Source organism: Argentina silus, assembly GCF_951799395.1.
Source record: "Argentina silus genome assembly, chromosome: 7".
Taxonomy (NCBI): domain Eukaryota; kingdom Metazoa; phylum Chordata; class Actinopteri; order Argentiniformes; family Argentinidae; genus Argentina; species Argentina silus.
The window spans coordinates 22,392,143-22,417,142 of record NC_139661.1 but is presented as its reverse complement, the minus strand read 5'-3'; the positions used below and the strand labels follow the sequence as shown (position 1 = coordinate 22,417,142).

General features: G+C 44.1%; 5 protein-coding genes across 7 annotated transcripts in view; 3 read left to right on the top strand and 2 right to left on the bottom strand.

Moving 5' to 3' along the window:
• Positions 1 to 4,227, bottom strand: part of grk5l (G protein-coupled receptor kinase 5 like) — a 28,978-nt gene extending 24,751 nt beyond the window's left edge. Inside the window, exon 1 of one of the 2 annotated variants that reach the window (XM_083673556.1) lies at positions 3,505 to 4,227. In XM_083673556.1, coding sequence (XP_083529682.1) covers positions 3,505 to 3,556 — 52 coding nt within the window. In that variant the 5' untranslated portion in view covers positions 3,557 to 4,227. The remainder of the gene's footprint in view (positions 1 to 3,504) is intronic. The other variant, XM_083673557.1, reaches the window with a different exon arrangement.
• A 795-nt stretch (positions 4,228 to 5,022) lies between these two features.
• On the bottom strand, positions 5,023 to 7,147 carry lsm1 (LSM1, U6 small nuclear RNA associated). Its single transcript, XM_083673779.1, has 4 exons — positions 6,994 to 7,147; positions 6,663 to 6,731; positions 6,360 to 6,475; positions 5,023 to 5,656 (listed from the first exon to the last, which is right to left on the bottom strand). Exons 1-4 carry the CDS (start codon positions 7,037 to 7,039, stop codon positions 5,486 to 5,488), a joined length of 402 nt encoding a protein of 133 aa, XP_083529905.1. The 5' UTR covers positions 7,040 to 7,147; the 3' UTR covers positions 5,023 to 5,485.
• Positions 7,148 to 7,771: 624 nt separating this feature from the next.
• bag4 (BCL2 associated athanogene 4) lies at positions 7,772 to 12,271 on the top strand. Its single transcript, XM_083672657.1, has 5 exons — positions 7,772 to 7,934; positions 8,671 to 8,790; positions 9,049 to 9,285; positions 9,401 to 9,676; positions 10,055 to 12,271. Exons 1-5 carry the CDS (start codon positions 7,797 to 7,799, stop codon positions 10,526 to 10,528), a joined length of 1,245 nt encoding a protein of 414 aa, XP_083528783.1. The 5' UTR covers positions 7,772 to 7,796; the 3' UTR covers positions 10,529 to 12,271.
• Positions 12,272 to 12,843: 572 nt separating this feature from the next.
• Positions 12,844 to 19,101, top strand: LOC310807556 (gamma-glutamyl hydrolase). 2 transcript variants are annotated; one of them, XM_083674059.1, is made up of 10 exons: positions 12,844 to 13,196; positions 13,753 to 13,964; positions 16,180 to 16,294; positions 16,612 to 16,662; positions 16,871 to 16,955; positions 17,215 to 17,353; positions 17,860 to 17,966; positions 18,107 to 18,200; positions 18,447 to 18,588; positions 18,753 to 19,101. In XM_083674059.1, the coding sequence occupies exons 1-10, from the start codon at positions 13,018 to 13,020 to the stop codon at positions 18,865 to 18,867; spliced, it is 1,239 nt and encodes a 412-aa protein (XP_083530185.1). In that variant the 5' UTR covers positions 12,844 to 13,017; the 3' UTR covers positions 18,868 to 19,101. The 2 variants fall into 2 exon arrangements, with proteins under 2 accessions (XP_083530185.1, XP_083530184.1); XM_083674058.1 differs by lacking the exons at positions 12,844 to 13,196; positions 13,753 to 13,964 and adding an exon at positions 15,635 to 15,843 and having other exon boundaries at positions 18,447 to 18,584; positions 18,749 to 19,101.
• Positions 19,102 to 20,054: 953 nt separating this feature from the next.
• rnf122 (ring finger protein 122) overlaps positions 20,055 to 25,000 on the top strand; it is a gene marked incomplete at its 5' end in the record, with an annotated part of 7,677 nt that continues 2,731 nt past the window's right edge. The window contains 2 exons of the mRNA XM_083673628.1: positions 20,055 to 20,079; positions 24,003 to 24,159. Coding sequence (XP_083529754.1) covers positions 20,055 to 20,079; positions 24,003 to 24,159 — 182 coding nt within the window. The remainder of the gene's footprint in view (positions 20,080 to 24,002; positions 24,160 to 25,000) is intronic.

Genomic DNA, 25,000 nt, shown 5'->3' with positions numbered 1-25,000 from the left:
CACACAGACACACACACACACACACTCTCACACACACACACACACACACACACACACACACACACACACACACACACACACACACACACCCTCAGCTGCAATTAAGGTACCTACCCTACACAGTACAGAGAGGAAGTGTATATACTTCCAGAAAAGATTAGCAAAAATGATGCCAAACGTTTTCTACGACATCATTTAAAATGTCACCCTTCTGCTCCTCGCTGTTATATAACACCTTTCAGCAAAAGTAAAACACAGACATGTTACAATTCTATACCGTTCTACCAATGTTTGAAACTAAATTAAAAACTCAGTCTGTAACTCATGTCACCCCAACAATTTTTGGAGGAAAAAAGGGGAACAGGAAGACACCTTGCTGTTTGTTCAGTCTCAGGTCAGGTGTGTGTTTTGTACCATTGCCACAATGGACAGAGAATGGACAGATACGGCCTTTATGATGTCTATGTTCAGCATGTCACGTCAGCATCTTCTGAAGCTAAGAAAGGGTAATAGGAGCTGTTAGCCAGGTGACAGCAGAGGTGACCTGGCAGCCTATAGGGTGTGAGATTTCACCGCATCATCCTTCCCAGCATCCTACACAAAGACATGACAACGCCAGGGGAAGATGGGGATTGGATGACCATGACGGTGTCAGTCTGTCATCAAAACTGCACATGCGACAATGCATAGGATACGTTTGCGATGTGATGTGCTGTGTTGTGCTGTTTTAGCCTAGACAACAAGGCAAAGTCCTATCAACATGTTGGGAATGGGATAGGAATAATGTTTTTCCGGATTTATTGTCCGGAGTCTCTCTAACCAGTACACTCTTAAAACAGAGCAGATGGACATCTCCAGATTTGGAAGTACCCTTATATGCTCCCTTCCTTGGAGAAGTCGCTAACCTGGGCCTGGCACGCCTGGATTGACCAAAGCTAGTACATTACGTTACAGTACGTCTTGCCTTCTCCAATCCAATCGAATGTTCGATCAGTTATTGGTCCAAGACGTCTAAGCACAGCGTATCACATTGGAACAGGTCCCTTCCTCTCTGTCCCCGGCCAGCTCTGCAGAAAGCCTGGGACACTGATGGCCTTTTATTGCTCTGCTTGGCTGAGATCTTCGGGATTGTGGGGACTTCGGAAGTGTAAGGACGTTGGTGTAAACAGACGGAGGAGAGTGTAAACTGGGCCTTCCTGTTGTCAGCGTCTCCTGGAGCGTTTTGACCGGGAATGCCTGCCTCTCGGCTCAGCTCTGGCTAAAGACGCACTCGCATAAACAAACAGGAATAAACACGGTTCGTCTTCTCCATTCACATTCTCCCTCCGTCCACTGGTCTGTGACCTTAAATAAGCCTGTATATATGGCTACGCGCACACGCGCACACACACACACACACACACACACACACACACACACACACACACACACACACAGACAGGAGCTTCTCTGTAACACACTCCAGACTCTCGCTGGCATTCACACAACCTTTGACACTGGGCTTTGTCAGATAAGGACTCTAATAATTCAAACTATAGAAGAAACTAAACAACTAAAGCACATATTAACCTCCGTAACACACACCCTTCTGGAGATAACACGCGCTCAGTAACACATGCTTCACGAGATATGAATTGACAGTTAATTGACAGTTAATTCCCTTGTTACGAAGCTTCCTTCCTTCACAAGTAAAAAGAAAGAAAAAAAAGAACCAAATAATCAAGCCCGCCATTATCAGCCGGGCTCAAGGCAGTCGTTTATTCTCAACTAATACCCAAATAAAAAAGCCTTTCCCCCCCCACACAGCCAGCGCTGGGGGGGCGTCAGAGCCACAGAGCAGCTGGGACAAGAAGGACCTGTCATGGGTCATTAGCTCCTCTTATTAATTCATGGAGTCTAATTCAGCCAACCCTGCCCTGCTCTTCCCTCCAAACTCTGACCTTGTGCACCCCCCATCTGTAACTGTGTCATTAGTCTACTAAAGACTCCTCTCCTCCTGACTCTAGTGCATTGCTCCCCATCCACATCTTTACAAAGACTCCTTTCCTCCTGACTCTAGTGCATTGCTCCCCATCCACATCTTTACAAAGACTCTCCTCCTCCTGATCCTAACTCTAACGAAGAGCACCCTGTTCATAAGTACATTATTACTAAGTATCTACTCCTCCTAACTCTATAGTGCTACCTGTACCTGTGACATTCCTGTGAGTCCCTCTCCTCTCCTCCTAGCTGTGACCCAGTGCCCCCCCGTCCACAAGGATGTTATTATTGGGAGATAACTGCTGAGGTAGCCAGAAGAACACGGCCTTCTCCTGCGTCACTGTGGAACTCCACAGAGACTGTAGCCACATTAGGCTACACCAAACACTAGACTACATCAAAGTGTGTGTGTGTGTGTGTGTGCGTGTGCGTGTGTGTGTTTCTGAGAATGGGGAACACAGCCTTCCCGATTTCCATTTATTCAGACAGACCGGCTGTTTGGAGGCAGCACCAGGGCAGTTATAGCCATAAACAAAATCAGTGACATAGCATTCACACAAAGTGTCACGATAGTAATGACAGCAAAAGATATGTTTCAATTAAATAGATAATAATAAGAATGAACGCTGTACCCACAGAATAAAAAGGTTTTGCATTGCATATCCATGCAATGCAAAACATCTCTATGTGTAGGCCTACGTGTAGGCTATTCAGTGATTTTATCAGTGATTAATTCTAAACTGAAGGGTTGAACATCAAAGACGTTTTCGTCTGACCCTCTCTACCTGCGCAGTAGAGGCACATATTATTAACTAATGCCGGGAGTCGACATATAAAGATAGACCTAAACCTGTGTAGTCCGTGGTCTCACACGTTATCAGGGGGTCTTGAATTGTTTACATAAACTGTACATGCGGAATTTTGCTGCATTTGGTGACGGACCGCCACGACCATTTCAACACAGATCACGTCGATCATAGTAATAATGCCAGCTGCAGCGTATCCTCGTCAGATGAGAGTTGACCCCGCTTATTGCAACACTGTCTGAACATGTAGAATGTTGCGAAAGAATGGTTACACTGTTTCATCGTGGGGCGCTATATTCATAAATCAGACTGGTTGTTTGCTTCGTGAAACGTCAAGCGGATGTGGGAGGCTATGTTTTTTCACTTAGGAGAACCTTAAACCCACACAGAGGAGCTGTCAAACGAAGATAAAATCTATAGGCCTGAACTGAGGCTAGACGTGATTACGAGAGCGGTTACAAATGAGACAGATAGGCCAAGGGAAAGCAATATCGGAAAGGTTCAATAAAACATGTTGCATATCATTACAATGTAGGGCATAATGACATCTAAAATACCATTTAAAAGACGTCTAATGTGCCAGGAGATTGCATCACTATATAGTCCGTTCGCCATCAGAAAACGTAATTTCAACCCTAACCTTCTGATCGAGCGTAAATAAATGGTTACATTCAATTTTTAAGTTATCTAATCCGAGATCTCTGGTGTGAAAACTTACCCTCTCTCGCTTTTAGCAGTACAGTGTTGGCCACTATATTCTCCAGCTCCATTAGAAATCCTATTTGATGTTCGGTTATAGATCTTACAAACGTCGGCAGACCGAGCAACCTCTCTTCACGGCTGAATCAGTTTTTTTTTTTGTTTATTCCTAGTCCGAATCCAAATTAAATATATTCATTTCAAACTCGTACAGGGTCTATAGACAGGATATCAGAGCATTTTGTAATATAAACTATGCATGGTTCATGTTGTGATCTCTGAATGCAGCGATGGGAGGGCATTTCCATTCCAATTCCAAAGACCGTTGTATGTTCCGAGCGTAATTTGGCGCGGAATCCCATCAAAGAAGAAATATATACTGTTGAGCCATCAATACATCCCAAGACAGGCCAAGACCCACATCCTTTAGTAACGCATTCCTGACAACGGCTGTAGCACGGTACAGAACAACCTTTAGAAGAGGGGGGAGTTGGTGAAGTGTACTGTTAGAACACCAACGTGCTCCCCCTCTCGGTGCGTAATCAAAAAAGGGTTGGGTTTTTTTCTTGGTTGTAACGTTTTGGCGAGGCTCCAAGCCGTTTTCCCCGTGGTCCTAGTCAAGATTTTGGTGAGATCTGGCAAATAAAAAGGGGGGCTAGACGCACTGCCTATGTTGGTTAAGTAATTTGCAGTGGGGATTCGGAAATCTTATTCACTCTGTCGGTTCCAATATTCCATTCCACCGCAACGCACACACATCCAGTTTCAAAGGGGCGTATTCGAATCTAGTCGTACGTATGTACGTTGACAGAGTATGCGTGTCTGACTAGAAGAGACATCTGATAGCGCAACATTCTTGCCTCCCCCCTCCCAACGCGATGCCGAGCGGGGAGGTTGAAGATGAAAGAGATCTCAGGGATATACCGGTAATGATAAAAGTCTCTATCCGCTTTTACGCCGAGACATAAATGATGTTTCAGATAGTCTGTTTTTCTCAGACGTGATTAGAACTTTAAGAACGGGATTAAAACAAATTCAAGACAAATACAGTCGGTAAAGGCTGTCGGTCGGTCAAGTAGGTAAAATAAAAGTATATGGCATGCCATTATTTGTAAGCCCCAACCTACTTCATATATTTGGACGTTTGTTATAGTTGAACATTTGGCGCCATCATCTGGTGCGATTGAAGGAATTCAAGACACCAGAAAGTTATTGGAGGTAGCCCATTCTCGGTCTCCTTTCATCACAGCCATTGACCATATTATATCCAGCAAGTGAAATGTCAGTAATAATCTGGGAAAAGAGGCAATGGTAAAGAGATAGACATTTGGCGGACACTGGTCTAGCTGTGCCTCGCAGTTTCTCATTGACTTTCCCTTGTCCACTACCCCGCAGGGATTAAAATTGGATTGGTGCCATGGTTACATACCGTTCAAATCCATAGGGAGAGTTAACGAGTCAGTGCACACTTCCAAGAAAAGGGTTGATGATCCACATGGTAAGACATGCAAGTAAAGAGCCGGGCACAGCTTCAAAGTGTATCTCAGTGTCCTAATAAAAATCACTTTAATGGAACAGAAATCTTAACATTATAGTTTTGGTGAGCTTCCACAGTCAACTTAAAATAGACCGCCATTAACGTAGGCGTACTGTAATAATGACAAAGTATTAAGTGCTGAGGTAAGAAAATTATATTCTTTTTTTTGTTTTTACATTGTCATTAAGTGTAGTCTTATAGACAAACTAGGCTTTATTTGGCCTACCCTCAATTCCTGCAAGACAGCAGCCATAATGATAACAGAAATATATCACTTCGAAATCCATCACTTTGAAATTCTTCACATTCTCTCAACCCAGTAATCAAAATGAAATCAGTAGAGTATTTGGTGGGGGCGTTTCTACATAAACCAGAGCAACATCCCCTCTCCAAAAGAATCTCTCATTCGACATAAAACAGAAGAGTCCAATAAAACAGAGTGGACAGTGGAACAGAGTTGGTGTCAGTATTCATCAAGGTTATCTGCTTTGGGGATGGACAGGCCTCTGTCCTTCAGCGCCAGCATCTTGACCTTCTCCGTCTCCTGCTTGGCTTGCTGTTGAGACCGCTGCTCCTCCAGTATCTCCTCTATGGAGACCTGCTGTAAGACTGTGTCACAGGGCTTATCCATGTCCTGGAGAGAGAAAGAAAGACAGAAAGACAGACAGAAAGAAAGACAGAAAGAAAGAAAGAAAGACAGAAAGACAGACAGAAAGACAGACAGAAAGAAAGACAGAAAGAAAGAAAGACAGAAAGAAAGAAAGAAAGAAAGAAAAGACAGAAAGAAAGAAAGAAAGAAAGACAGAAAGAAAGACAGAAAGAAGGACAGACAGAAAGACAAAAAGACAGAAACAAACAAACAAACACACACAATTAAACATACAGTACACATCCTGGATGGGAGTAGACAGCATCAACTGAGTGACCTGAATCATAAGCACCTGTAACTGATGGTCCTCTGTGACTCAGTTGGTAGAGCATGGCGCTAACAACGCTTAGGTTGTGGGTTTGATTCCCGCTGGGACCATATATACTGAAATGTATACACTCACTGCAATGTAAGTCGTTTTGGATAAAAGCGTCAGCTAAATGACATAAGTATAAGTACATCGTGTCAATCCCAGATTCAAGAAAAATGTACCAATAGAGCTAAAGCCTCTACACTGGGGGGCAACATTACTCTCCAAGCCTTCAGCGAGGTTACTTATCACGTACATTAGTAAACACTGTGAGTGAAGCAGCCTTGAATGTGTGTTACAGTGAAATCACTCGCACTCAAATGGATCATTCTGTTGATCAGAAACACCGGGGTGGCACAGATGAATAGGCCTACTTACTATCTCTCCAAGCAGAACAACATTTTCTCCTCTCACAATGAATATTCCTCGGGGGATGTCCCCAAATTTCTTGCCGACATGGATGCGCTCAACTGTTTGATGGAAAACTAGATTGGCTGAAAGACAGATCAAAGCCTTATAGTTATGGTTATGGGGATCAAGGGGTCATCAGCATTTACAGCAACTTACATTGATTATAGGAATTCATATAACACTTGTTTATTGGATAAACTACGTATTGACAACATAGGTTTGGTTTGAAAGTTAACTGTAATGGGATATACACCAGGTAATGTGTCATACCGAACTGATCAATGCTTCTAAGATACCCAATCAATGTTCTTCCATCGCGGAGCAGGACAAGGTGTTTTTCTGTGCAAGAGAAATCATACAACGTTTATAGCTCAACAATAACACGTGGCTACACAGTTTCCACTCATTCTCCCCCAGTGAGTTTGTTGTTGTTGTTGTTGATACAATGTTGCAAGGTCGCTGAATAGCTACAATATAAGAGGGTAGACAGTGTAATATCACTATTCTCATCACCCTGTGTTGATCAGAACTGTTGTCATACGTTGATGTGGGCTTGCTGACAACAATGGCTCAGAGCACAACCCTCAACATCCCTACTTACTGTCGATATCATCGATTAGGCTCGCAGTCCCTGGCATGTAATTCATTTCGATCGGGTATAGCTATCTTTGCGGTAATGTTACAGCTAATTGCGCGATCTTTATGGTATCAAGCCATGAATCGTTCAAAATATGTATCGTTTCTCGACAGGAAGCGCAGCAACGCACGCAGGGAAGGACTTCCTGTCGGAGTGTAACCCTTTAAGCGCTGACAGTGGGGACGACACATTGAAAAGACGTTTGAACTTGAATATGTATTTTATTCCGACATCTGCCTAAAGCTAAGTAGAGTCGTATTATTGTACGTCTGCCTAGAATTTAGGCAAATGGAACATGTTTTGCAGGTCTCTTTGTACCACCAATATAGAGCACGTTCAACAAATCAAATAATGCTTCTCAATTTTTTTTGAGGCGACCATGAATGTACTGTGTAGATACTTTTTTGGTCAGTTTGCGGTCCTGAGTCGAAGTAAAGCGGAGTCCTGGTTTAATGAATGATTGTCCAGGTTGGAGCGGTGGTTAAAATCCACGCATTCGATGGGATGGGCTCTGAATCCTGAGCGCTGATTGGCCGAGAGGCCCGATATTCCACTGACGCAGGTGGAGAAAATGCAAGGAAGAGGGAGGTCCGAAAACTTAAAGGGGCAGCGAGAGGACAATGCCATTCAAACATTTCCTTACTTAGCTATCTAACTGTCCATCATCTTAGCCTTCAACGACTAGAGCAGTTCAGTAGAGTACTCTGATCAACAGCCAGGACTGTACAGTTGAACGTTAGATTTGATTGCGAGATATTTCTGTTATAATGGCGAATGACAGGAGTTCCGCCGCTGGCGCTGGGGACGCTGCCTGGGTGATGCATCACCAAATGCAATCAAATCCCAAGTCTACCTGGCCTGCAAATTACTCTGAAAATAATAACGTGAACTGGAACAACGGTATGGTAAGTGTCCTAAATAGCTAACTTGCATACGGTACATCATAACGTGCATTTAAGAGCCACATGCACAGTTTGCTTGTTATGTTATGTTAAGTGTGTGTAAGCGTGTACAGCTAATCAGCTAACGTTAGCTGCTAGCCAACGCTGATCACTAGCTAGCTAACATATTATCGTCCGCAGTCATCTGTCTCGGTCAGTCTGTTTAAGAGACATTTCAAGGATTTCTTTTGGTAATGGACGTCTTATGGTAATAATTTACAATAGCTAAGCTGACGTAGCTAGCTATAGCTATCGGTCAACAGTACTGGGTGCTGCTTACTTATGTAATAACGCTTTTACCGTCACGCACGTTTTATCCAGACGTGACAAGGTTTTTCGTCGGACTGTAAACAAGCTGACAGATTTTACAGTTTGGTCGCACATCACAAACAGTTGACTGACGTGGCCCGTGTCTGTCTATGCTGAAACGATTGGCTACGACATCTGAAGTGACAGACAGTTGCCATACATTGTTATAGTGTTGTTACGTTTTCGGTAAGAAACTACTTCAAAGATCGCTCAATCAATGTAGATTTTTTTTATTTTTTTTGCAATGCCAAACAATGTTTTTGTGACTTGGATACAAAGTTCTCAAGTTCGTCAGCTGACACAGGGCCCTACTGCTATAGCCTTAACTGTCAAGATAAGATTGTCATGAAACCAAGCTAATAATGTATTTCCTCGTTGTATGTGCTTATAGGACACCTCCCAATATCCTGGTTACTCTTCAAACTACTGGTACCCCCAGTCCCATTCCACAGGGCACTATGCAAATGCCTATCCCCCAGGATCAGACGTGCAGCCACAGTACAATCCCCAGGTACAGCTTCAATGTTATGTCATAGCAAGGCCCTCTAAATCCAGGGCTATATATGGAGATTCAGACCTTATCTAAAGACTCTTAAGTGCGCTCACTCACCTTTTCCCTGACACTTGGTGACTGATAAATCACACGCTCTCGCTCTCTCTCTCTCTCTCTCTCTCTCTCTCTCTCTCTCTCTCTCTCTCTCTCTCTCTCTCTCTCTCTCTTCTTTTTCTCTCACTCACTCGTACACTCTTTCTCCACCTCCTTTTCCAGGCAATGGCAGCTTATCCAAATGGCCATGGTGTGTACAACCCTGGGCCGGGGCAGTATTCAGCCAGTTCTTTCCACCCATCCAACCCTTTCTACTGTGCTGATCAGATGCCCACCAGGCAGGGCCCAGGCTCCTACCCCAGCCAGGGCTGTCCAGGACCAGAGCAGAGCCCAGCGGGCTCTGGACAACCACACACCCAGCACCAACACCATCACTACCCAGGTCCACACTGTCAAGGGGTATGTTCATTCAGATGTTTATGTTGGAGTTTGGCTGTTACTTGACAGTCAGTATCCTCATATGATGTGACACGTTTACCTTTGAAAACTAATTTTCACATTTCTCTTGCCCCAGGGTCCTGGATATCCTCCAGGGTCTTATCCTCACTATGCAGAAGGTGGTCACGCGTTACCTCCAAATCCTCCGTACCCCACTGGGCAGCATCTTCACTCCAGGCCCCAGGCTGAGACTTGGGGACATTCTGGTGTATATGGGCCCTCTCCCCAGCAGCAGCAGTGGCAGCCAGGGACCCAGCCCCCACACAGCCACTATGGGAACCCCGTCCGCCCCCAACACCCCCCAGCCTGGCCTGGGACTGGCACCGGAGCTCCACCACCATACGAACCCAAGGTGTGTGTGAGTGTGTGTGTGTGTGTGTGTGTGTGTGTGTGAGTGTGTGTGTGTGTGTGTGTGTGTGTGTGTGTGTGTGTGTGTGTGTGTGTGTGTGTGTGTGTGTGTGTGAGAGAGAGAAAGAAAAAAACCAACCCACAGCTCCTTTACATATATGCAGATATATACGCAATTTTGACTAAATTATTGAGACATGACCACGGTGCTGCCCCTTAGAAATGAGTCAGCGTAAGAACCTTCATTAAGAAACAACAGCGTGGGTGCAATGAGTCGCCATAGAGAATTTGAATTATATTGCGGCTGTTTATCCTGGTCTGTCAAGCGTCGCAGCTGCTGCATCCCAGCACTCTAATCTGTCCCTTCATTTTCTCACCTCAGGACCAGCACTACACAGGACACCAACGCACCCCACAGGTGGGACCCAAACCCAGGACGTCCCCTTCCCCCAACGGAAAGCCAATCGACTTCAGCTCACCTCCCCAGATGTACACTAAGGCGGGAAGGGGGGGACAGCAGGAGCCCAGGCCGTCCCAGGGCGAGCCTCCACCCCCCTCCCTAGCTCCAGCCCAGTCCCAGGCTCCAATAGGGCCCCAGCCTCTGAACGATAATCCCAGCCTGGCCAAGGTCCAACAGGTCATGGCCCGGGTTCTTATGCTCCAGGAGGACGTTGATGAGTTTGTGGGAAAAAAGACGGAAAAGAGCTATCGCTTCCTGGAGGAACTGCTGACTAAGGAGCTGCTGGAGCTGGACTCAGTGGAGACCCAGGGACAGGAGGTTGTCAGGCAGGCCCGCAAAGATGCTGTGCAGAGGATCCAGGCCATTCTGGACCGACTGGAGAGGAAGGCCTTCTGAACTTGGACAGGTCTCTGGCTCTGAACTGAACAGCTTCTGTGGTTCCAAGTTTGGACGGGTCTCACTTTTTTTTCCTTGTGACATTTGAATCTTCGACAGTGGCGTTAAGGGGCTGGTTTTATTCTGACCTGTCCCTTGGGACCCTATCCCAATGTCCTTGTTGACTGACACCATCCCCTGGACCTGAAAGGAGTGGATATGTATCGGCAAGAGTCTAGGAGTAGGGAGGAGGGATAGGTTTGGAATCGGGTCTTTCAAAGATACTTCATGCTGTTGTAAGCCCAACAGACGCTGTGTGGACAGTCACAATGGCTAATGCTTGTACATATCAGGTAATATGATGTTTGGTAGGACTGGCTGTGCCAGGACACCACAATGATAAGCTTACTTTAATCTCAGCCAGTAAAGTATACAGTATGCCATGATGGTGTTGGATTAGTTGACATTAGCGGTTGTGATTGCTTACACATCATCTGTTATGTCATGCCCATGCCTCCTTAATGAAGGGTATATGTAGTGTCATATGTAGTATCATCATGTTCCTTTCAGAGTAGGTAGAAGTTGGCCCTGACCACTGCTCCAGGGTCAGATATGTCTTCACACCCTCAGGATTGGGGACAGGCTAAGCTTGTCCCTGGACAATGGGGTGGCTGATGTACCAGACGAGGGTTGAGGCTCATCTGACCCTAGATTCGTGGTTAAGGGCAACTTCTAAGCATTCCTTTTTCACACATGTATTTTTACACGATGCAGCCCGTTTGCACTGCCATGACATTTCCTCTTTTAGTCCCTCACCTCTCCACCCTAACATTGTTATCACCCACTTTTCAATGCAAGCGCAGGCAGAATTCATATCCTAGCTATGTATTTTCGTCAGCCTCCAAAGCCACCACAGGAATGGGTGCACTGTTTTCTGTTCATTTGTATTTAAATCCTGCATGTACCGTAATATAAAAGATGTCACTCTTAAACTGGACGCAACGCTGCACTTCAGTGCCCCATCTTGGGCCTTGTTGGTAGTGTGTTGGCATCAAGGCTCTTCAAAACACCTCCATAATGCTGTCACCATTGGCGTGGTGGAAGAAGTTGCTCCCTAAATGCAGATCCAGGATCAGTTTATCCTTGCCTTTCTTTCTCCATTCATATCAATGATCCCTGGCCAAACACTCTTAGATGGGTGGAAGGAAGGAAGGAAGGAAGGAAGGAAGGGAGGAAGGAAGGATGGATGCATATCGAGGGTTGAGTATTTGGATTGGATGTTGTGTTGGAGTTCGTCTGACTTCTTTTTTTTTTTTTTTTTTACTTGGTGTCCTTAGTCTTCTTTTTGTCTTCTTTTTTTTTTTTTATACCAAAAATCGAGTGTGTGCCCAACAGACACTTTGTTTAAAAAAAGAAAAGAAAAAAAGTGCCATAATATCAGCAGGTGCTTTTCATATCGTTAGAAAAATAAAACTAAATCTCTTACGCTTTGCATGGAAGAACATGTTTTTTTGTCATTTCTTTATTTTCTGTGATAATTGTGTTCAGATAGAACATCATTGTATATTAGATCACTATTATAACTGAAATATATATTTGTAAAATATTAACATGTAAAAATTAATCTAAGAATACATGAACAAAGAACAAGATCCTGCCTAAAAAGGTTTCTAATGTAATGCATGTTTCCAACACAAGATGGAAATATTTGTCTGACTGATTTAGAAATTACAATGGCCCAACTGAGAACTTGCATTAAAATGTCAGGACATTTTTAAAATGTGTTGTCGTACTTATGTTATTGTATTTCCTGTCTTCCCACTATCAGTTCTTCATCTGTTTGAAGTGAAAGAGAAAACAAAGGGAAACTTTTAAATTAAGTGAGGAGTGCTGAAATATACAAAATATACATCTAAAGTACAAAACCTGTTGATTTGAATATATTTTGTTTTGGGATATGACTCAACCTTTTTGAAAAGTTTCTCCTAAAATAAATGCCCCACTTCCTTCTTCCTTTTCAGAATGGCTAGCCATGAGAAAAATGAAATGAATGTTTTTTTGGTAAGTTGAGACGATTGGCTGCACACAAACACTACGGCCTGCCAGCTAGCATTAACATCTTTAAATAGAAAGCTATTTTGATGCAAAAGCATAACATGGCCTCTGGGAAGCCTTGGGGAACGCGCATAGAATTTGATTTGCGGACAGTGTGTCAGTGTCAGCTTGCACTGAAGACACCGGGCAGTGAGCAACTTAGAAACGGTCCGGAGACAAGACTACACCTGTACAACGGCAATGAAAAGAATCTGCAAGCAATACCTCTACTCTTAGAAAGCTACATGTAGATATTGCCGGGTCTCACTTGCGTAGAAATAGCCAGAGCCTACGTTTAGCAGGGGTTGGTTGACACTATCCAGCTCAGTTGAAAGGCAGCAGATGCATGCTTTACACCTCTTTGGAAAACTGGATTTCCACATAGAGGTCTGCCAGATCAAAATAAAGCAGAACCAATGTCTTTCACTTCTAAACTCCCCTCGTCCTGGAACGACGGACCGCCTCCCCGTAAGGTGGAGATCGACCTGAGTTCTCCTGGCCTGGCTGTGTTTGAACTGGAGCGGCTGCTGTTCACTGGGAAAGCCATCATCAGCCATGCAGACGAAGTATGGCCAAGACTTTACATTGGAGACCGGTAAGTGAATGACCTAGTTTTCTACGGAAACCCCATTGGCTGTCTGAAAAAAAAAAAAAGCCTTTTCACTTTATTTTCAAACGGACTGATGTGGAATCTAAACTCCTGTACTTGTTGTGATAAGTGGAGAGGAATGTAGGTTTGTTGTGCGCACAGAAATTGATACGGTTCCACTACGGCGTAGGAGGTAAGGGGAGGTCACTGTAAATCAGTTTTAGATGCAGGGAGAGTAACTCAAGCTCCCAAAAGTCGGGCTCTGCATCGGGAGGCTGGATAAACACACCCAGGCCGTCACAGTTTCCACTATTGACCTCACTTGAAGTGTTATTCATTTCAGATTATTCCAAGGTATACTCTCATCGAATTCCTGAATGGAGAGCTAACATCAAGTCTCAGTGCTTACTTACTTTCATATTTCTGAGACTGGCCACTGGATCTTTTTCCGAGCACTTCTGAACATTGCTCTTTCAGTTATGAGGTACATTAATTGCATGTAAGCATGTCTGCCAAGCAATCAATGTGAAAATCGGTATCAGCACAGGCCTGTTTGTCACAGGAACAGTGCAGAGAACCGAGGCGAACTGGCCAACCATCGCATCTCCCATGTCCTGAACGCGGCCCACAGTAAGCTAAGAGGAGGAGCAGAGACCTACGAAGGCATGGACATCACCTACCTGGGCATCGAAGCCAACGACTCCTGTAACTTTGACATCAGCGTCAACTTCAACACTGCAGCAGAGTTCATCCACAGGGCACTGAGTGGAAGAGGTGGGTTGGAGATAGAGGGTGCGTCTCAGTAGTCTAAGGTGACTTCCTTTACATATCCTCCTTTCTTTCCTCTGTACTAAAGTGAAAGAACGGGGAATTAAAGTTCTCTACACCCCTCTATTCAGAACTTAATAAAGGCAATTCAGACCTCATAAAGGTCTCCAGACAGTGCTGCAGACCCACACACAAGATTCTGCTTGGTTTAACTCTCTTGTTCCCTCTCTGTCTCAGGTATAGTCCTGGTGCACTGTGCAGTGGGAGTTAGCCGCTCAGCCACCCTGGTTCTGGCCTACCTGATGCTCAAACAGAACCTGACTCTGGTGGAGGCCATCTGTGCCGTGAAAGACAACCGCGGCATCATCCCTAATAGGGGCTTCCTAAGACAGCTCATCAAACTGGACGCCCAACTCCATGGCCGCCACCGCAAAACCTTCTAGGAGGAGAAACAAACATTGTCTGGGCGGCGAAGGTGGTCCACTCTTCTTGGGATGCATCTCAATAATCTTAAGTGGCCTCACATTCTTGTCTCCTTTCCTTCATCTGTAGTGATTCAATGGTTAAGTAAAATGTAAAGGCTAGGTGAAGGCATTATGGGGGATACCTACAAGAATTTGCTCTCTCCTATCAAATTCTACACTTGAAAGACACTAAATACAGGAAGTTTATTGTGGTTGGCATGCATTGTCTTTTCCAGAACTTAAAGTTCTGCTTTTTCTAACTATGTCTGGTGTGAAGATCCTGTTTCCTGTCTCCCTTGAGAACTTTGAAACATCCCAGGTGATTTGAAGGTCGAGGTTGTAAAATCTGTAACATGGTGCGTCACTGTGAATTGTATAACTTGGCGTGTGTAACCCAGTTTAGATGGTAAAACTCACTCCTGAAGTTCAAATACCCCCACCCACCCGCGCTGTCGCATTTTCTGTATCGTAGCTGGTTTACGTCGGGTATTTGAGGAGACGGTCACGTGTGTTGGCAAGTCAGAGGTCGCAAATTTGAGACTCGGCCGGAGCAACCTGAATTGCGGGGGCAACGACTTGTGTCTGCCAATTCAGCTTTTTGTATGTTAAACCTATCAGTGCTTTGTGTTTACACTTCCTTTATTCTTCCTTAGTTGCATTCAAATACGAAACCAAAGGAAACCATTCACATTTGAGGTCTTGCACTCGAAACACATCTCGCCGTGTTATCCTCGACATTAATATCTAACTACAGCAGCCTACTGAGATTATAGACTAGGCTAATTGCAGTTTCTTTATGCAAATGTTACTCATTGTTGGAAAATAAACCTTTTGGATGAACTTTATGCCTTGAAACTGACTGATTTTATTTCAATATGCTTAGTTATTGTTATTCAATTATGTTTGTGGTCAAAGCTCAACACTAAGCTCTGCTCTGCCATCAGTGAATAATGCATCAAACTTGGATCCATATGCGTGTACTGTGGCTCCGTCATGGGCCATGCCTATCATGTGAGTCACCTGTTAATGCCATCGAGAGTTTCCAAACGACGCATCATTTACCAACCAGTGAAAATTCCAGCATTTGTGAACTTGCATAGCAGATACTCTTAAAAGTACATGTAGAGGAGTATTTCTCACGGGCCTCTGTCCAACTGGAAATCCCTGGCTTCCCTCTTACACTGCACGCGACGTCTTGCCATACAGCTGTAAATAAACACTTCCGTCTTTTGTGATATAAGATTACTGTACATGTCAGTAGAGTTAGTAGAGGAACATTGCTGCGGGGAATCTGCTCAAACTGGACTGAGAGAAAATGTTCGACGCAGGAGTGTTGGTGTGTTTAATGTTGTTGGGTTGGGGCGACGCAGCGCCGACGCGGCGCGACCACGGAGCAGCGGTCAACGACAGACCAGTCGTCGGTATGTGGGGGGACACTTTTACTCAACTTCTCTGATTAAAGACCCGCGACCGAAAATAAAAAATGTTCCTCTTATGACAATGACATATAATTATCACATTCGACGATTAACGATGATTGTAATTCGTAGGCTAATTCAATTCTAAAAAAGTTAATTTTCCTATAAGAAACGGAGATTTAGCCATGAAACATGAGTTAAAGGATTTTTGTATACTGAATTAATACAGAAATCATGTCAGGTTTCATGGTTAAGGGAAAATGTACATTTCTCTTTTGCTCTGTTTGGCTGTTTTCAGTGCCTTCAGTATTAAGCCTACTGTGTATAATTCCTCAACAGGTATTTTGACTCAAGAAGTTGTAGATGATGTCATGAAACCATTTGGAAAGACCTACATACCTGCATCCTATGTGAAGTACATAGAGTCAGGAGGAGCAAGAGTTGTGCCTATCAGGTATTAAGTTATTTTAAATTATTTTTAAATTATTTTGGCCACGATAGAGGATGAGTTCAAACCAGCAATGTTGCTCCATAAATGCCTATATGTACAGCTATTAGGAAGAGGTGTGGACTACATGTCTGTCAAGCATCAGACTAATAGATTGCTACACTATTACAAGAAACATGTGTTTGTGTTGGGTTGGAACAAAGCATCTGCACCCACTGCAGGACCAGAGTTGCCCGTCTCTGTGATTTATACAGAATGTAATCTTTATCTCTTACCATACCACCACCATACCACCACCATACCACCACTCCCTTTTTCCACAGGTTGACCTGGACGTCTGCTGAGTATGAGAAAATCTTCAAATCGATCAATGGGTGAGCTATGACATCACTTTATAGGTGTAGGTGGGTCATGACAGGTGCGCCACAAAGTCACCTGTGCTGAAGCTCTCTGATTGGAGGAGGGGAAACGGCTCTATTGCTGAGACTCTGTGGTGTACTGAATAACTCCTACATAACAACATGCAGCCTAGATGGTATTCATTACCCAAGTCATGTACTGACTCTGTGTGATGTCTGTCAGCCTGCTGCTTATCGGAGGATCGACAGACCTGGAGATGTCAGACTTCGCCAGGGTGGCAGGGATCTTCTACAGGCTCGCTCTGAAGGTCAGTGTTCCAGAGCTGGTTAAAGCTTCCCATTCTTCCTTGTCTAGTAGGCCTGTCTGTCTGTCTGTCTGTCTGTCTGTCTGCCTGTCTGTCTGTCTGTCTGTCTGTCTGTCTGTCTGCCTGCCTGCCTGCCTGTCTGTCTGCCTGCCTGTCTGTCTGTCTGTCTGTCTGTCTGTCTGCCTGCCTGTCTGTCTGCAGTCAGTAAACATCTTAATGTATTTCCTCAGACTGAACTCCTGTGATACTGTATATGTTACAGGCTAATGATGCAGGGGACTTCTTCCCCATCTGGGGTACCTGTATGGGCATGCAGCTTTTGACAGTGCTGGTGGCAGGAGAGAACCTGCTGACCAACACCACTGCTGAGAACCTGGCCCTGCCTCTCAACTTCACCACAGGTACTGTATGGCCCAGTCCCATACCAGTCCATAAACCCTAGCCCTAAGGCCTAATCTCAGACAGATCCCCAGCCCCAGGACCTACCATAGACCCTAGCCCTAAGGCAGATGGGCGTAATCCCAAACCGATCCCCAGCCCTACCAGAGGACTCGCAGGATGTATTTCCATGCTGATGGTTCCTATCCAGTCCTTTCATTTTAGAGGTTGCCATCAGGTTGCCTAGTGTATGATTTGGAATTTGACTTGTCAACTGTCTGACTGATACATACTGCACATGCTAAAATCCACCACTTGAGGGCAGCACATGCAGGGTTAAAGTCTGAGGTGATCACAGAATAAGCAAGATGTTATGTTCTCAAGAGGGCACAACAAAACCAAAAATCTCTGTCTTTCTCAAGAACAAATGTGCTTCTTCACTTTATACACATGTCAAAAGAGAATACCTGGCCAACAGCTTTGACTTTCAAAAGACCATCTTTGAATTTGTCTCTGTTCTTTTTTCCAGATGCCCATTCCAGTCAGATGTTCAGGGGTTTTCCCAGTGAGCTTATGAAGGCATTATCCCAGGAAGCTTTGACCGGGAATTTTCACCACTATGGAGTAACCCTGAAGGTGCATTGTTCAGTCGATAAATGTTAATCAGTGTTTTAGCTGCAGACCACCAATTGCTTACATCTCTAACCATTCTTGTGATGGCGTTAACATTATGAATAGTAAGACAGCTAACAGAGTGATGTATGTCTTTGTAACAGTCATTCATGGAAAATGAGAAGCTGCAAAACTTCTTCTCCATCCTGTCCACAAATACAGCTGAGAATGAAGCCATTTTTGTCTCAACCATGGAAGGTAATCAAGCTCAGAATACATAACTTTTAATATGCGTCATCCATGAAATAGTCAACACATGTGGCATAACAGGTCATGCTACATACATAACATCATATTTGTGTTAACCAAGCATTGTTGGCTGCATAAACTCTGCGAACTGTGCTATAACATCTGGTATTATTAAAATGTTATAACTAATGTAATAGCAGTGTCGTAATCAAGTTATACCAGTCTGACAGTGTTGTGTTTCTGCTCCCTCACCAGGAAGGACATATCCATTCTATGGAGTGCAGTGGCACCCTGAGGTGAACCGCTTCCAGTGGAAGCCCAGTCTTCACTTCCCCCACTCCCCAGATGCTGTGAGGGTGACCTCTCTGCTGGCTGAGTTCTTTGTTAATGAAGGTAGGTAAACGCAGAGCCATAGATACAGACACGTACATGGCTCTGAGGAAAAATACCTAATAAAGTCTGTTGAATAGGTATATATTTGGTTGAATAAACACAAATATATCATGGCCCTGTACTGTGTCAAATTAGATTCTGTTCTATTCTATTCTATTCTAAAGGGAGGAAAAGTTTGCATCGCTTCGACCAGCCTGAGGAAGAGGTCTTGTCACTGATATACAGCTACATTCCTACCTACGCTGGAAACTTTACTGGATATGAACAGATCTATTTCTTCTGAGATGAAGGCCTTTAGCTTCATAACACTACTGCTCCTCAAGAGCAGCAGGGTCTGTTCGTTTTCACCCTTGCCTTATAAACAGAAACCAATTCAGTCTTTGGAAACCAAGTGTGTTGATTCTGTGAGTAAGTACTTTTTCAGACTCCAGATTTTGAAAATGTCTATCATCATTGTATTTTTGCATCAATATCCTCATGTGTGTATGAAATTATAATTTTCTTGTAAATAAATCAATAAAAATACTGCAGCGACTGATATCCTATTGTGAAACCGAAGGGACTGATATATACCCTCCTAAAGACCTCTTCACCCCCACTACCCCCCTTCTGCTAGCATTATGACTGCCTATGGCCCCTGGTCTGAGCATTGATTACTTTATCTTATGATGACTGATGGATAGATGATTCGCTTACTTAAACAAATGTATTTGTTGTAAGTCGCTTTGGATAAAGGCGTCTGCTAAATGCCATAAATGTAAATGAAAATGAAATGTAATATCCACCGTCGCCGTCACAACACAAAGCAAACACAGACAGTGTTCTCCTTTTGATTTGACATGGCAGAGGACGGCGGAGATTGGATTATCTGGGTGTCTGTCCCATTTACGGGGGCGGGAGTAGTCAGCTGTCTCTCTCTCTCTCTCTCTCTCTCTCTCTCTCTCTCTCTCTCTCTCTCTCTCTCTCTCTCTCTCTCTCTCTCTCTCTCTCTCTCTCTCTCTCTCTCTCTCTCTCTCTCTCTCTCTCTCTCTCTCTCTCTCTCTCTCTCTCTCTCTTCCTTCTCTCCTCCACACAGATGCTGGATCCGTTTTAAACCGTTTGACAATAATGGAGCCAATTTATGGAGGACGAATGATCAGTGGTTCTCCGGATTGAGGAGGAGTGAAATAGCGACAAAACTTCTACAAAAAAGCAACATCGCAATCTCAAATATGAATCGCTGCGTAAAATCTTATTTAATTTCGCGGTTGCGCAAACAACTTTATGGATAAACCATAACATTTCATCCTTGGATCTACGCCGCTACTGTCGCATTTATCTACATACCAGAAAACATTACCGTTAACCTACCCGAAAGTGTGATTTATAACATTGCCAATTGCAGAATCTGTCGACACGCAAGAGTCCGGAGTGGTGCATCAACTGATAAACACGAACCTTTTCCCACCGACGACCACCTCCGGTGCATTGATGCACCCGTTGCAGTGGTGTACGGGTGAGCAGTCTTTTCAACCAGTGAACCTCGGATGATACTGTAATCATATATGTAAATATAGGTCACACATTTTAGCCTAATACGGCCTATGGATCGAGCATTTTGGGTAGGGAGAAGAAATGTGATAGGCCTAGACAGGGTATTAGAAATGTTCGGAGTTGAAATGATAATTGTCACAGAAATGGCATTTTTCTCAAACACTTTCTTTGTTCTATTACTGTTCATAGGCCTAAGTTTGAATGCAGGGCAGCTTCGACTGAATTATACTGATAGACATTTTGTTCATGGCTGTGGCTTAATTTATCAATCAATTATTGATTTATTCGGAAGATGGACATTATTTATCTATTATTTACTTATCGCACTTTCCATAAACTTGTTTTGAGTTAAGCTCTCACTCAGTCTGTGCTAGAGATGGTACTTTTCATAGAAATATTTTACGAGCCTCATCAAACTTTCATATAATGTCATTGCTGCCCTATATTCATGTGAGGTGATCTATCCATCTTTCTATCTATCTGTGTGATGTGCAAGTGGTGTAACTGGATGTTCTGAGCACTCTTTCATTCACACTCTTTCAGACTCTTAGGGCCGGTTTCACAGACTTAAGGCTTAAGCCTAATCCTGGACTAATTCACACTTTCAATGGCAAATTGCCACTGAGGATGCTTTTTAGTCTAGGCCTAAACCTTGTCTGTGAAACCTGCCCTTAAAGTTATAGTGTTTGCCTAGTTCACATATTTTGACTTTGACTCATTTTAACTTAATTTCTTCTTATTGTTGTATGCACCTGCCGGGTAAACCATTCAGACTGTTAATGCGTTGGCATACCATGTCCTGAAAGTTATTGTATAATCTTAAGAAAATATTGCGTCAGTCATGGAGGAATATGGGAGTTTAACCTTTAACGTGGTAAACCGTTATATTACACCTCAAGGCTCAATGGGTTAAACCCAGTGAAGATAATACATTTTCGGCATTCCTTAAGGCTTGGTCAGATCAGTGTAGCCCTGTCCTGTGTCTGGGCGAGAACAATTACTCCCTTTGTGCTGCTCCATTCTCTCTGTGTTCTTAGGTGAATCAGTGTAACACACTAGAGACAGAAAGACACAGTTGTATAAACTAAAGCAAGACTACAGGAAGAAGTGTGTGTGTGTGTGTGTGTGTGTTGTAGGTGATTGGTGTCATCCTGCATTTTGTTTGAAAGCTAGCAACACAGACGAGTGCTTGCATGTTTCTTCAAGTTGTTGCACAGTAGATGGAGAGACTTGGAAAGCAAGGATAGCAAGCAGCAGCACAGGCGCTGTGTGAACACAGCTCATTCAGAGCAACATCTCCAGACAATCAATGTGTTTCTTTTTTACACATTCATATAATATATCTGCCATTTAGCTGACGCTTTTATCCAAAGCAAATTACATTGCAGTGAGTGCAGACATTTTCAGTATATATGGTCCCAGCGGGAATCAAACCCACAACCTAAGCGTTGTTAGCGCCATGCTCTACCAACTGAGCCACAGAGGACCACAGTAACATTAACACAAGCCATCGCTGTTGTCGTGGTTTTAAAGCCATCTTGCACACTGAGAAAACAGCTGTTCTGTAGCGCCCAGTCCACAGTCCTAGAATAGGAACGTTAGTCCCCAGTCCACAGTCCTAGAATAGGAACATTAGGGCCCAGTCCACAGTCCTAGAATAGGAACGTTAGTCCCCAGTCCACAGTCCTAGAATAGGAACGTTAGTGCCAGATCTACGGTTCAAGGATGGGAACTTTGCAGCTTTCTCTCTCTCATCCTCTGGTCTTGGCGCCATGGCAACCGGGGGTGCCTCTGGAGAGTGCTAATATAGGTCATTGGTCATAGTAGTTTACTCTCATAGAAACACAGTTAGTCAGTCAGTACACACACACACACACACACACACCCACACACACATAAAGAGAAGCATCCATACACACACAGAGGCATTCAGACACATGACCTACATTTTAGTCTGGATCTGTAGAGGCGTTGCAGGTGATGTGTGTCATCAGCTGTGAACTGATATAATACACACACACACACACACACACACACACACACACACACACACACACACATACATACATACAAAGGCTCTTTCACATATGTCTCTTTGCTATGTGACTCGCATGAGGGGGTGGCTTGTGTGGAATGCTACTAGAGCATGTTTGTGTGTGTGTGTGTGTGTGTGTGTGTGTGTGTGTGTGTGTGTGTGTGTGTGTGTGTGTGTGTGTGTGTGTGTGGGGGGGGGGGGGGTCTATGCTATTGATTGCTGGAGTGGAGTACTTTGACAGGAGAAAACTAACCTGCAGGATCAAGTATGTCAGTAGATAAAGGATGGCTCTGACTGAATGAAGTTAAGAGGCTGTGATATTGATCCACTTATGTGGCTGCAACATTGAGGGAGTGAAATGTTAGAGTGTTTTTCTTGGATGTGCTACCAGAGAAGTGTAACTCAGATTCAAATAACAAATTCTAGATACCACTGAATATCTTGTATAGTAGTGTGTTGACTCCTTATTCAGATTTACAGGCACTGTCTGAGTTGGTCTGACCTAGCTGTCACAGAGACCTCTCTCTCTCTCTCTCTCTCCCTCTCTCTCTCTCTCTCTCTGTGTCTCTCTCTCTCTCTCTCTCTCTCTCTCTCTGTCTCTCTCTCTCTCTCTCTCTCTCTCTCTCTCTCTCTCTCTGTCTCTCTCTCTCTCTCTCTCTGTCATCCACGGCCAACCCCCCCTCTCTGCCCCCCTCTGACCTTGGCCTTATCACAGGCTCGCTGCAATAATTCAGTGATAATCTGCTCAATTGTTGTACAAACAAGATCAATTCCATTTCAGTTAAATGCTGAAAGGAAAAGGCACTTTCACCGGTTCTTTCACCGGATTGGAGTGGAACCCTGGTATGGAACCCTACACTTGATCCTGTGCTGTTGAATGACTATCTTAGTTGTCTCTCTTAATCAAGGCTTCTTACAAACGTCAGCTCAATGTGTCTTTAGAATGCTGACAGAAAGAGGAATTGAACTGCATTATCTTGAGAGAACACCTTTATGCCATTGCCAAATAAGAGATCTGATGTGTTCATGAGTTTCAGACTATTGATATTTTGAGGAGGAGAAACATCAATAACAACAGTATCTTATCAGGCCAAGTGTATGAATAATTGACTCTTCCTGCTTGGCTCATCAAGAACCGCGTCGATTTGTTTTGTGTCAGTTCATGTCTTTGTTTGCCCTCTTGATATTCACCATTCATCTCTGCCGTGGCTCATATTTAAATGGGATGAATTATAGTCAGATTCTATTTGTAATCACTTATTGGGGTATTCAAAATAAGAAGGTCATTCAATGATTAAAATGTTTTATTTAATCAGTGCTATTATCTCTTCTTTTCACTGTTCTATCAGAGAACAATCTTTAATGGGTCTTAGAAACCAGGTTATGTCTTTTATGAATTACAGTCCAGTTGCCTAGATACCACGGTGTTGTGTTTTTATCTTCATCGCTCCGTAGCCAGATGCTTGGCCTCCAATAGGAAAAGCTTTATTCAGGGAATGGAACAGCTCAGGGTCGATGTTAACATTACCTTGGAATAGAGGTAGTCATTTTTAATATGGATATTTGGAGCATGAAGATGTGCCTTGTATTTCCTGTGTGTGTGTGTGTGTGTGTGTGTGTGTGTGTGTGTGTGTGTGTGTGTTTGTGAGTGTATTCCTGTAGCTCCTCTGTGTGGTGTGTGTCAGAGACGGACACAGCTGCAGTAGCCTTGACCCTCAGCTGCCTACGGATGGGAGTGCGTGCGTGCGTGCGTGAGTGCGTGCGTGAGTGCGTGCGTGCGTCCTGCACACCACACTTGTCCCCTCTTTAGGTTCACCGTTGTCTCCTGACCATGCTTGTCCCCTCTTTAGGGTGCTTCTGTGGTCTGGGACTGGTCTACTCCAATAAGTCGTGCACCATGCAGCCCAGCACCTTCCAGGACCTGCCCCTCAACATCTACATGGTCATCTTTGGCACTGGCATCTTCGTCTTCATCCTCAGCCTCATCTTCTGCTGCTACTTCATCAGGTGAGACAGAGGAGATCTGAGAGAGGACATCTTGTAAGTCGTTCTCCTGGAGAGACAGAGGAGGAGGAGAGACAGAGGAGGAGGAGAGACAGAGGAGGAGGAGAGAGTGTGCAGGGATAGATAAATAGTGTGAGAGAAAGACAAACATTGAAACAGCAGCAGGAAGAGAGAGGAAGTGTGAGTGTGAGTGTGTGTGTGTGTGTGTGTGTGTGTGTGTGTGTGTGTGTGTGTGTGTGTGTGTGTGTGTGTGTGTGTGTGTGTGTGTGTGTGTAAGTGATAGTGAGAAAGCAAAAAGAGAGAGAAAGAGTGACCTTTCCCTCTGCTGACAATGAACTCCCTGATGAGCTGAGGGGACGTTTGTCTAAGGGACAGGATATGAGGCATCAGAAGGCTGCCTGTCACAGTGTGAGGACAGATGTCAACAGAGCAGGGGGGGAACAGGGTTCCTGATAAAGACCTGGACTGTATCTATTTAACAGAAGCGGTGACAATGTTGACGTGTGACATGGGAGATTGGATGAGCAATCTGTTTTTGTTGTGGGTTATGGGTAAGGGTTGAGCTGTTCTTGGATCATGTTCTATTTGTGGTTAGAAAGCTTCTAACCTAAGAACCTCCGTCCTTTCTTGCCAGATACTGACTTCTACATGGAGAATACTCCAGTTCTGTCCTCAGAAACACTATATATCTATATCTGTCTGTGGATATTATCTATATCTGTCTGTGGACTGGATAGGTTTAGTTTTTCCACCCACTTGAATCTGCTCCTACAAACAGGTTGTTCCACAGTCATGAAAGCAGTAACAGAATGCATTGGCGTGTGTAAGCACGGCATACTGTTAA

What these genes read in the sequence shown, in the direction of transcription:
- lsm1 (XM_083673779.1), bottom strand. Translation starts at nt 7,039, where the DNA reads ATGAATTACATGCCAGGGACTGCGAGCCTAATCGATGATATCGACA. An exon ending in CCTAATCGATGATATCGACA is followed by an intron (nt 6,732 to 6,993) that starts GTAAGTAGGGAT and finishes TCTCTTGCACAG; the next exon opens with AAAAACACCTTGTCCTGCTC. An exon ending in TAGAAGCATTGATCAGTTCG is followed by an intron (nt 6,476 to 6,662) that starts GTATGACACATT and finishes TCTGTCTTTCAG; the next exon opens with CCAATCTAGTTTTCCATCAA.
- bag4 (XM_083672657.1), top strand. Translation starts at nt 7,797, where the DNA reads ATGGCGAATGACAGGAGTTCCGCCGCTGGCGCTGGGGACGCTGCCTGG. An exon ending in TGAACTGGAACAACGGTATG is followed by an intron (nt 7,935 to 8,670) that starts GTAAGTGTCCTA and finishes ATGTGCTTATAG; the next exon opens with GACACCTCCCAATATCCTGG. An exon ending in CAGGTCCACACTGTCAAGGG is followed by an intron (nt 9,286 to 9,400) that starts GTATGTTCATTC and finishes CTCTTGCCCCAG; the next exon opens with GGTCCTGGATATCCTCCAGG.
- LOC310807556 (XM_083674059.1), top strand. Translation starts at nt 13,018, where the DNA reads ATGTCTTTCACTTCTAAACTCCCCTCGTCCTGGAACGACGGACCGCCT. An exon ending in GCAAGAGTTGTGCCTATCAG is followed by an intron (nt 16,295 to 16,611) that starts GTATTAAGTTAT and finishes CTTTTTCCACAG; the next exon opens with GTTGACCTGGACGTCTGCTG. An exon ending in ACTATGGAGTAACCCTGAAG is followed by an intron (nt 17,967 to 18,106) that starts GTGCATTGTTCA and finishes TCTTTGTAACAG; the next exon opens with TCATTCATGGAAAATGAGAA.